The sequence below is a fragment of the Chiloscyllium punctatum genome, chromosome 22 (assembly GCF_047496795.1).
Source record: "Chiloscyllium punctatum isolate Juve2018m chromosome 22, sChiPun1.3, whole genome shotgun sequence".
NCBI lineage: Eukaryota > Metazoa > Chordata > Chondrichthyes > Orectolobiformes > Hemiscylliidae > Chiloscyllium > Chiloscyllium punctatum.
The window spans coordinates 60,687,257-60,699,221 of NC_092760.1; the positions used below are offsets into that span (position 1 = coordinate 60,687,257).

At 40.2% G+C, this 11,965-nt stretch overlaps 1 protein-coding gene across 5 annotated transcripts in view; it reads left to right on the forward strand.

Annotated features, from left to right (window-relative positions):
• ampd3a (adenosine monophosphate deaminase 3a) overlaps nucleotides 1–11,736 on the forward strand; it is a 48,474-nt gene extending 36,738 nt beyond the window's left edge. For all 5 annotated transcript variants that reach the window (XM_072592449.1, XM_072592450.1, XM_072592448.1 and 2 more), the window contains 4 exons: nucleotides 167–287; nucleotides 2,812–2,985; nucleotides 3,958–4,068; nucleotides 10,887–11,736. In XM_072592449.1, coding sequence (XP_072448550.1) covers nucleotides 167–287; nucleotides 2,812–2,985; nucleotides 3,958–4,068; nucleotides 10,887–11,063 — 583 coding nt within the window. In that variant the 3' untranslated portion in view covers nucleotides 11,064–11,736. The remainder of the gene's footprint in view (nucleotides 1–166; nucleotides 288–2,811; nucleotides 2,986–3,957; nucleotides 4,069–10,886) is intronic.
• Nucleotides 11,737–11,965: the final 229 nt, after the last annotated feature.

Sequence of the window (11,965 nt, forward strand, 5' to 3'; positions counted from 1 at the left end):
ATAATGGGACTCTTGACTGGAATTGGATTTTATTTTGGGCAGGAGGAGTTTTAAGAGTGAGATGCAGGTTTGGCGAAAAATTCTTGATGAGCCAAGGATGACACCTGGATCTTGTTACCTCCTGATAAACCATCATAAGTGACTGATGCTCTGGTTTGTTTTTCAGGGAACGAGGGTTGAGTACATTCCAGTTCCGACCTCACTGTGGGGAGGCTGGTTCAATCACTCACTTGGTTTCAGCCTTTCTCACAGCGGACAATATTTCACATGGACTGAATCTTAAGAAGGTATGCTCACACACAACAACAGTACAGAATCACAAGGGTGCTGTGAAAATCAGTCTCATTCATTAACAGCATAGTATCTCACTTTAAACTAATAAGTGCCAGCTGTGACACTTTCTGTAGTTCTGAATCAGGATTGTAGGTTCACATTGCACTCCAATCACTTGGGAACAAAATTTAGACATGACAGTCCCCATTGTTGCACAGGTAAGGGAGTTGTAATGAGAGAATTCTGCACTGTCAGATGTGCTGTCTTTCAGACAGGATATTAAACTAAAATTTTAGCTTCTATGCCAAGTGCATATAAAAGATCCCAGCACACTACCTGAAGAGAAAAGCAGAGTGTCTATCACAACCAACATTTAAATAGATCTGATTGTTAATCGATTCCGTATTGTTTGACTACATTCCTGCTGAATATCAATTTTCCTGCTTCTCTGATGCTTTCTGACCTGCTGTGCTTTTCCAGTGCCACACTTTGACACTACATTCCAAAAAGCATTACCTTGGCTGTGATTTGGGATCACCTAACATCATGAAAAGTGCTATAAAACGGTTTGATTTCAATGTTTTTATACTTTCAAAATTTGAAGATGATCATTTATCATTAATCATTCTTAACAAGTGTGCTGCCATATTCAGTAGTATATATCAGTGATTTAGATTTGCAAAAAATGTTTGCAGATTATATAAACATTGGCTGTTTGGTTAATAGTGAGAAGGAAACTATAGAGACATCCCTGTTTTGGTCACGTGAACAGAGCAGTGGCAAATAGAACTCAATCTGGACAAGAGGGTGGGAATATAAAGCAAAAGGCACAAGAATCAGAGGGACTTAAGTGATTTTTTTCATTCAGAACATAAAGGAGAAGTCTGGAAGTCACTACTTTAAAAAGTGTTAGAGGCAAAAACTCATTGCATTGAAAAGAAACACGTAGACATGCCCTTTAATCTACAGACTAAGAGCAGGATAGCAAAAATGTTGGATAGCTCTTTTACAGCAAGCACAATATAATGGGCTGAATGGTCTCTGTTCTACTGTATCATATTTTGTTTCATATGTTTTTAAGTTCAAACCCTTTTTCTTGTCTCAGTTGGAACACCATGTTTCCTTGATTGCCCTGCACTGGGAAAATGATTCCCAAGCTCTGGGAACTCTTGGGAAGCTTGTGTGTGAACATCAGGTAGACTCATGTAGTCAAGCAGACTGCCGTTCTCAAAATGAGTGAGCACTAACAGGACAGGAGAATACTGAGAAACTGTAATCAGCTTCCAGTATTTGTGTCTGTAATGGACATGGTGTCCCTTTCTCTCTCATGACTATCATTTTCTCATGACCTTCATTTAACTCTAGTGCAGGCAGAGGATCTGACAGACTGCAGATGAAATGCAGTAAAGCATCCAGAATTAAAGATCAGTTAGCACCTAATCCCATTCCAAATGGGCATGAGGTCAAGACAACACTTGGTAATTCAATATTCATCTGTAAATCTCAAACTAGCTTTGCATTTAGGAACTTACATTAGAATGCTGTAAACAGCAGCTGTAGGTTGGAAAGAACTTTGTCCTTTTGCTCTACAATAAACATGATCATTCTTCGTCACAGTCTTAAGCATTTATGATAACTTGAATTTTTATTGTACCTTTCATTGCTGGAGTATTCAATACTAAACAATGACAAGGCTATGGAGAAGGTCCAGTAATGGTATGAGGGATGAAGGGACTTGAGTTCTGTGCAGAGTATTGTTTTTCTTAGAACAGAGGTTGAGGGAAAATAGAAATTCAAAAACCTAATAGAAAAAAAGCTGGAAGTTAGACATTGGGCAAAAGAACCATCATGAAGATGAAAGGGTTTTAAGCTGCAGGTTAGTGTGGTCTGGAATGAGATCCCTGAAAGGGTAGTGGAAGCAGATTTAACAGTCATTTTCAAATGGGAATTGATTTTTAAAGATTGTTAAAGATGCGAACATAGCAGTGTCATGGGAAGGATCAGAGAAGTAGGATTAATTGGTCAGCTCATTCAAAGAAATGGCACCTAGGCAGTGGATTGAAATAATCCCTCTGGTGTTGTCTCATTTAATGTCCATTAGGATGTTTAAAAGTTTGTTGTAGCCAATTAATAAATAAACTTTTAAAGTTATGCAAACAAACACAACATCATGGTGTGTCAAACAGTAATGAAAAGCAGCAGTGAATCTGTTGGCTGATGTTGGTGGAGGAAAGGATGTTGGCCAGGACAATAGCACTGCTTTCCTTCAAATCATATCACGGGAATTTTAAGCCATTTGAACAGGCACGAGGGGATCTTGGGTTAACAATTTATTCCAGGAACTGCCCCCTCTCTCAGGACAGCTCTCTCTCATGTTTGCTTCTATAACAACACATACTGTCCTTGAAAGAGATTGCTCCCTCATGACTGATGATAATTCAACTCACCTAATTTGGATTTTACATTATGTACATTATTTAGTGTAATATTGTTTTTATTTGTACTGAGTTAGAAAACCTGATTATATTTGTTTTCCAGAGTCCAGTGCTTCAGTATCTCTACTACCTTGCTCAGGTACCCATCGCCATGTCCCCGCTGAGTAATAACAGCCTTTTTCTGGAATACTCTAAAAACCCACTGCGTGAGTTCCTGCACAAAGGTCTCAAGGTCTCTCTGTCCACGGATGACCCCATGCAATTTCATTATACAAAGGTGCGTGTATCTTAAATGCTATGCAATGCTCATCAAGAGTCTGATGGAATTATTTTCTGCCTTGTCATCCCCATGTGTGTTAACACTGTCTAGAATTCTCCACACTGTGAGATTGGTGAAGTTGGAGAGCAAGCTTCAACAAAAAGCAGAATGAAACTCTCATTACGTTTTCCCTTTATACCTCATCATACTGGTCAGGATCCTTTGCAGCCACCCATAGTGCCATAACATTGGGGAAATAGGCCATTTGGCCCTTTGAATCTGCACTGACCCCACAAAGAGCTTCCCAACCAAACCTATTCCGTAACCCCACATTTACCAGTGTAATTAAACTGCAGACTTTTCAACTGTATGGGATGAAAACAGAGCACCTGGAGGAAACTCATGCAGAAATGGGGAGAATGTGCAAACTCCACACAGATAGTCACCTGAAACCGGAATTGAACCCAAGGCCTTGGCACTGTGAGGCAATAGTGCTAACAACTGAGCTGCTCCCAAAGGTGATACCAGTGATATGGAGGATTAACAGATTAATAGGATTGGCGGAGATGAAGTCACTGTAGTCATGAATTCAAGCTGTTTATTCACTTCTGTACCTTCTACTAGTTTGTCTGTGAAAATATAAATTCAAGAGAGAAAGATATGAATACAATAGATGAAGATCAAGAATGTTTTGCTTGTTATTTTTGTATGTCTGTAAATATTCAGAAATAATTTTGTCTTCTGTTCCCAATCTCCAAGTTTAAAGATGGAGAAATCTCGGGGTGGTGAGCTAGCCTTTGATTGGGAGAGTGTGTGTTGAGAGTTTGAATCTTTCACCTGCATGTTTTAATAATATTTTTGACTTTAACCATCTCTGCCTTCAAATTGGCATTTGTCCCACAACATCAATTCAGTTGGTTTCTGCTTTCTGGCACTTTGCTGCTTGTTCTTTCTAATAGGGAACTAACAAATTGTTCTGTTCTGATCCAGGAGGCACTAATGGAGGAATACGCAATCGCTGCCCAAGTGTGGAAACTCAGCACCTGTGACCTGTGTGAGATAGCTAGGAACAGTGTGCTTCAAAGTGGCTTGTCACATGAGGTAAAACTGTAAATACAGTGTTTTTAATATGGCAGCATGATTAAAGGGATCATGTTCATATCAGGTTTCGGTGCTCAGGTAGTTCATTGAAGCACAAGTGGAGACTTTCAGTGAACAGACAGCAACTTGAGAAGCAGATGGGAATGAATTTAATTCTGCCAACTGTAAGCAAATATTGCCAGTGATCAGGGGAGTGGAGACGAGAATGTGTCAGACTTGCCTTTTGTACCTTCCGCCTCTCCCCTTTAACAGAGATATCTAAGTATTACATATTCTAGTGCAAGTTTTATTGAAAACCTTTATACCAAGAGCCTAAAGCAAATGTCTGCAACCTTTTTTTCAGGAAGAAAGAGAAGAACATCCTATCCTGCACACTGCAATATCTGTGTGTGTATGGGGTGTTCATCTTGAATATTCAAGATCCTCCCACTGACCCTCTGCTGCACCAAGACATTTAGGATTTTTAACCATGATGTAATTCTGAAATCTAAGCAATGAAACATGACTAGTAACTGAGCGCAAACTTACACATGGTGCCAATTAATTCCCTCTCACGGGAAAACATTCTTCCCTTTGCAATCTGCTCTGTTTTCTCCAGACAAACTGAGAATCAATACAATTGCAGACAATATTCCAAAAAAAGTAAAGAACAGACTTCTTTATGTGCAAGTCAGCCCATGCGAATCGATCATTGAAAGGCACGTGATCAGATTAATGTCAAGAGAGTGACTCCTGAGGTTTTGACATGATTTACAAGAGCTGCTGCGAAGTGAAGACTAAACTAGCATCAATATTTATAGCAAAAGTGAATGATTTGGGTATAGAGGTGACCTGCAGTTATTGTGGATAAAGCAAGTGTTAAATATAATAGGCGCTGCCTCAACAAATTAAACAAAAGTGTTATAAGTTATAGTATCACTCTACCACTGATCTATAACGGCAATGTTACCTCTGGACTAGTAATGCAGGAACTTTCTCTAAATCTCAGGGGTTGAATTCAAAATCACACTAGGAGTTGGGAGAGCTGGAATCCAATTAATAATAAAACTGGAATAAAAAAGCTAGATGGCAACAAAGAAAATTGCAAGAGTTTTTTTCATTTTCTGAGGGGTAAGAGTGGTTGCTGGACAGCTAGAAAATGACACTGAAGTAATAATAAGGAACAAAGAAATGGCAGAGAGGAACTGAATAAGTGTTTTGCATCAGTCTTCGCAGTGGAAAATGTCAGTAGCATATCAGAACTTCAAGGAGAGTGAGAGGTGAGGGTAGTGACCATTTTAAGCCTAAGATGCTAGGGAAGCTGAAAGGTGGGAAGATGGATAAATCACCTGGACTGGATGGACTACACCCCAGAGTTCTGAAAGGGACAGGCTGAGGAAGTTTTGGAAGCATTGGTGTGACCTTTAAGGAATCATTCGAGACAGGGAGGGTCCCAGGGGCCTGGAAAATGGCTAATGTAACACCCTGCTTAAGAAGGGAGAGAGGTAGAGGAAAAGTTGTCTTGAGGGAGAATGCAGAAGGACTTGGATAGGCAAGGAAAGTGGGCAAATAAGTGGCAGATAGAATACAATGTCGCAAAAATGTGAAGTTATGCACTTTTTAGGAACAGAGGTGTAGACTATTTTCTAAATGGGGAAAGGCTTTGGAAATCTCAAGCACAAACAGACTTAGGAGTCATAGTTCAAGAGGAGTGCCACAAGGATTGGTGCTGGGCCCTCTACTTTTTATCATTTACATTAATGATTTGGATGCGAGCATAAGAGGTACAGTTAGTAAGTTTGCAGATGACACCAAAATTGGAGGTGTAGTGGACAGCGAAGAGGGTTACCTCAGATTACAACAGGGTCTGGACCAGATGGGCCAATGGGCTGAGAAGTGGCAGATGGAGTTTAATTCAGATAAATGCAAGGTGCTGCATTTTGGGAAAGCAAATCTTAGCAGGACTTATACACTTAATGGTAAGGTCCTAGGGAGTATTGATGAACAAAGAGACCTTGGAATGCAGGTTCATAGCTCCTTGAAAGTGGAGTCGCCGGTAGATAGGATAGTGAAGGCGGCGTTTGGTATGCTTTCCTTTATTAATCAGAGTATTGAGTACAGGAGTTGGGAGGTCATGTTGCAGCTGTACAGGACATTGGTTAGGCCACTGTTGAAATATTGTGTGCAATTCTGGTCTCCTTCCTATCGGAAAGATGTTGTGTAGGGTTCAGAAAAGATTTACAAGGATGTTGCCAGGGTTGGAGGATTTGAGCTACAGGGAGAGGCTGAACAGGCTGGGGCTGTTTTCCCTGTAGCGTCAGAGGCTGAGGGGTGACCTTATAGAGATTTACAAAATTATGAGGGGCATGGCTAGGATAAATAGACAAAATATTTTCCCTGGGGTCAGGGATTCCAGAACTAGAGGGCATAGGTTTAGGGTGAGAGGGGAATGATATAAAAGAAACCTAAAGGGCAACGTTTTCACGCAGAGGGTGGTACGTGTATGGAATGAGCTGCCAGAGAATGTGGTGGAGGCTGGTACAATTGCAACACTTAAGAGGCATTTGGATGGGTATATGAATAGGAAGGGTTTGGAGAGTTAAGGGCCGGGCACTGGCAGGTGGGACTAGATTGAGTTGGGATATCTGGTCGGCATGGACAGGTTGGACCGAAGGGTCTGTTTCCATGCTGTACATCTCTATGACTCTATTCTCTTAAGGTTAACATGCAGGTTCAGTTAACAGTTAGGATGGCCAATGCAATGTTAGCATTTATTTCAAGAAGGCTAGAATACAAGAGAAGGGATGAATTGCTAAGGTCATTTTATGGTCTGGTCAGACCATTTGGAATTTGGAGTGCTGTGAGCAGTTTTGTGTCTTAATTATGGAAGGATGTGTTGGCCTTGGAGGGGATCCTGGGAATGATGGACTTGTCATATAAGGAAGAGATGTTGAGGACTCTGGGTCTATACTTGATGGAGTTTAGAAGATTGAAGGGGGTATTTTTTTGAAATTTCAACAATACTGAGAGGCCTGGATAGAACGGAAATGTTTCCACTAGTAGGAGAGACTAAGACCCGATGGCAGAGCCTCAGAGTGAAGGGACTACCCTATAGAACTGAGATGACGAGGAATTTCTTCAGCTAGAGGGCAATTAATCTGTGGGATTCATTCGTACAGAAAGCCATAGATGCCAAGTCATTAAGTATATTTAAGACAAAGGCTCTTGTTGAGTAAAAGGTATCAAGTGTCACAGGGAGAAGGTTGGAGAATGGGGTTGGAAAGCAACAGCCATGAACGAAAGACAGAGCAGACTCGATGGGCCAAATGGCTTATTTTGCTCCTCTGTTTTAAAATGTTAATAATGATCATTAAACTACCAAATAATTAATTGAAAAAAATGTAGTTCCAAAGAGGAAATCTGCAGCCTGACCTGGTCTGGCCTAATATAAAAAGGGTCACTGGACCTGAAATGTTAACTCTGATTTATCTCCACAGACCTGCTGAGCTTTTCCAGCAAATTCTGGAAAAAGGCAGAGAAATTAAAGGCTGGAAAATAGATTAATGGAAACAGAACACTTAATGGCATCCTTCCTTATCTGTATGTAAGGAAAGTAGTGAAAATGGATCATGTCTTTTTGTGGCTAGTTGATGTTCATGTGTCCTGGTGGCTAGTTTTCTGCCTGTTTGTCCAATGTAGTGTTTGTTACAAAATACCTTTCAAGAACTGTAGATGACATTAGTTTTGTTGTTGTCTGTTTGGCAAGCAGTGTTGCAGTACTGGGCACGGAAACAATGGGTGGAATATTTGGCTGGGAAGACAGTTTTCCAGAATAGCTGGGAGTTGTGCATGGGGACCTTGTAAAATGCCCATCATAGCACAGTCTGAAGGGAATAGAAGGCTTTTCTCGATTTTCCTGATGAAGGGCTTTTGCCCGAAACATCGATTCTCCTGCTCCTCGGAAGCTGCCTGACCTCCCAAGCACCTGGCGCTCTATCCAGCAGGTACTGTACTTACCAGGCAACTAACCTCACTTGCCACATGAATTCCCTGGCACCCTATCCAGCTAGGATCCTACCCATGTGGTACATACCTGGTACACTGGCCCCTTCCAGCTGGCATCCCATCCTCCACGCACCTTAACATTATGTACCTATGTACTTAATGTCTGACAGCTGCTCGCAAAAGTGGCATCACAACCTTTGCATTTCAGAATGTGGAAGCTAACTGCTGTGAAAAAAGGGGCATGGTTTCCTTGTCATCAGTTCTATGCAATGTAGAACTGTCAGGATATTGATACACCTCTTTATTTTTGAAGGAACTCTGGTTGGAATCTCCTTCAAGGATGCAGAGCTCCCCTCTTTTGTGAAAATGAAAGCCTGGTGTGGCAATTAGCATGACATTGGGCTAAATTTTCCAAGGAGTGGCAATGACTGTTTTGAGGAAGCTTTAAAGGAAGGAGCAGAGTAGGCCATACGGTTGAATTGAGAACAAAAAATGACAATGAATCAGTTAGGAATGTACCAAAAATCCCACCAGAGGGCGTTAAAAGGGAAAGTATATTGATATATTTCTTCAAAGTGCAGAAATGAAAGCTTAGAAATAGCAGGGGATTTCAATTATTGTAATATTAACAGAGATAAAATCATTGCAAAAATGGTGTACAAAGTTCAGAATTGTTAAATTTATACAATAAGAATTATTTTCGACAGCAGAGAACAAACTCAGTAAGAAAAACTTCTGGATTTAATCGTAGGAAATGAAACTGGGAATGTGGAAACCATTGTGTCAGTGAAGCAACATTTTAGTGACCATGGTGAATGACAATGATCATAATTCAGTTAGACTTGTAGTCATGGAAATGAATAAAAATCAAACAAGAGTAAAAGTTGGAAGGGCTAATTTTACTAATCTGATGCATGATTTCACAGAAGTGGACTGGAACAGCTTCTTAAAAAGGTCAAAGTGTCAGGATTTTGGGAGATATTTAAAGGAGGAAACAGTGAGGGTTCAGAGCAAATAGGTTCCCAAAAAGATTCCAAAATCTAGACCCTTCTGGATGTCAAGAAGCACAGGAGAGGAGAAAATAAAGTCAGACACTGAGAGCTAAATATTGCAAGAAGCCTAGAGGAGCATAGAAAGTGGGTGAGAGGAGAAATTAAATGGAAGGCCTATAAACAAATAGAAAGCATATAAAACATTGACATGTAATATCAAATAAAACCTAAGATACTTTATAAACACAAAGAGCAAGATAAGGGATAAAAGAATGGGCTAAGTAGAGACCAGAGATTTGCAAATGATACAAGAGTTGGTTGTATGCTTTGTAGCGAGAATGAAAGCCATAGAACACAGCAAGGTATCAGTGGACTGGTTAGATGGGTAGAAAGTGACAAATGGAATTTCATCTAAAGCAGGGTCAAGTAATGTATTGGACATGGACCAACAAGGGAAAGGGATGTATAATAAACGATAAGGCGTCAAGACATAAAAGGAGTAGAGGACCCTTAGAATGTACGGCCGCAGATCCTTGTGTGTAATAAGACGTAGGTAAGGTGGTTAAGGCGGCTTAAGGGATAATTTCCCTTCTTAGCCAAGGTATAGAAAGTAACAGCAAGAAGGTTATGAAAGAACCAATCCTGAGGCACATGCTAACGCTCTGGGGGCAAAACCCACAATGTCAAATGGTGAAATTGCAATGACGTGCAATTAATAAATCAGAAACAAAGGGGATTACTGGAAAAACCCATCCAGTTCACTAATACCGTTATGGGAAGGAAATCCACCATACCTACCCAGTCCAGACGCGCCACAATGAAGTTAGCTCTGGAATGTTCTAACATGTTCTAACATGTCACTCAGTCTAAGGGCAATTACAAATAGGTAATAAATGCTGGTTTTGCTAATAACATCCACATCCTATTAGAGAGAAAAAAATATATTATAGAGAAGGTGCAGATTGATCAGGAGATTGATCATATTGCAAGGACTGGAGAATTTTAGTTATAAAAGGAAGGATTGGGTAGGCTGCGTTGTTTTAATCAAAAAAAGAGGCTGAGGGGAAGGGGGTGTACAAAATTATGGGGACTTAGATCTTTCCCATCCTTTCTATTTTTTTTAAGCAGGGAAGTCAATAACCAAGGACCTAAGTTCAAAGTAGTTTGTGTAAGGGTTAGAGGGGAGTCGAGGAGAAATTATTTTCACTGTAATATAAAATGCAACAAGATCTGGAGTAAGGGTGCAAATTACTGCAAATGCTGGAATCTGTACTGAAAACAACCAATACTGAAGATCACAGTGAGTTAGACAGCATCCGTGGAAACAGAGTAAGCTAACATTGTGTCTTGGTAACTCTATCATCATAAGTGAAGTGAAGTCAAGCTATAGTTTGGGTGGGGATGGGGGTAGAGAGAGTAGGGTGCTGGTGGAGAAAAGATGTTGATGGTTCAGACTAAGTGTTCGGAATGTGAGAAAGGTAGAACGATGGTGAGTCTCCTTCCAGACTTTAAAGGACAAACAGTCCCACTGGGGTGGGGGGAGGGGAGCAAGGACATGATAACAGAATGTAACAAGCTAAAAAGGGAAGAAGTGGCTCACAATTTGAAGATGTTGAACTCAATATTAAGTCCAGAAGGCTCTAAAGTACCTAGTCTGAAGATGAGATGTTGTTCCTCCAGTTTGTGATGTGATTCACATAAGATCTAGTCTGAGGTTAGGCTGGATGCATTTTTTTTTGGATAGCACAAACATAATGAACTGAATAACTGCCTTCTGTGCTGTAAATTTCTATGATTTGAAAAAGATTGAGCAGAACTGATGTACTTGCCTTCTTTCTAAAGGAGAAGCAACACTACTTGGGTGTGAACTACTTGAAGGAAGGGCCTGAGGGAAATGATATTCGGAAGACAAACGTAGCTCAGATCCGGATGGCTTTTCGGTACGAGACACTGTGCAACGAGCTCTCCTTCCTGGTGGATGCCGTGAAATCAACAGAGATGAGCCGGTCAATAAATTAGCAGCCTGGCTCTTGCATTTGTAGGAACATGAAAGGTGATCAGTTATGGACCGAACAAGCCCATTATACTGCTTCTAAATGCACTTAGATATCAGGCTGGTTCATAACCAGAAAAGCACAACAGCCCGTGTGATTAAATCCTTACCAGCCAATATGAGATAATTGTATGCATTTCACCATATTATTAATGCTGTTTGCCTCATGCTTAATTATATTTTAACAATTTTTAAAAAAGAAATAGATAATCCTAGTGCAGACTCCACTGAGAATATATACGAAAATATATATAATAGCCTTAGTGTATAAAGTGTACAATACGCTGTTTAAATTAGCCTAGAAAACTTCTATTTGTATAGTCAACTAGGTTTAAAATACTAATCCAGCCAGGGCATGCTCATCTGTTTATAAGTTACTTTGCATTAGCACCATTGGTGTTAATTTCTAGACTGTTACAATTATACAAAAATGTCTATTCTAGGGACATTGTACCTACGTGAATGTAAATGTAATATACTGAGTCAAATTTTGAGTAAAACCATTAAATAGAAGAGGTGAAGGTCCCTACCAAGATTGTCAGGCAAAATGGCCTTTGTCTGACAGTTAAGACACAACCACGTGATGAAGGAGCAGCGCTCCAAAAGCTAGTACTTCCAAATAAACCTGTTGGTCTATAACCTGGTGTTGTGATTTTTAACTTTGATTGTTAATGCATTTATGGAAGCGAGTGGGCACTAGTTAGCATTTATCCACATGTACAAGATCTGCTGGACTAGGAGGGCTCTTCAAACTATTAAGATATTAGATGTAGCTCAGTAGGCAATAAACTCACAAGTAAACGTCATGAGCACCAAACACCCAATTCATCTGACTAAAGACAGACAATTTACACACAGCAAGCAAGTT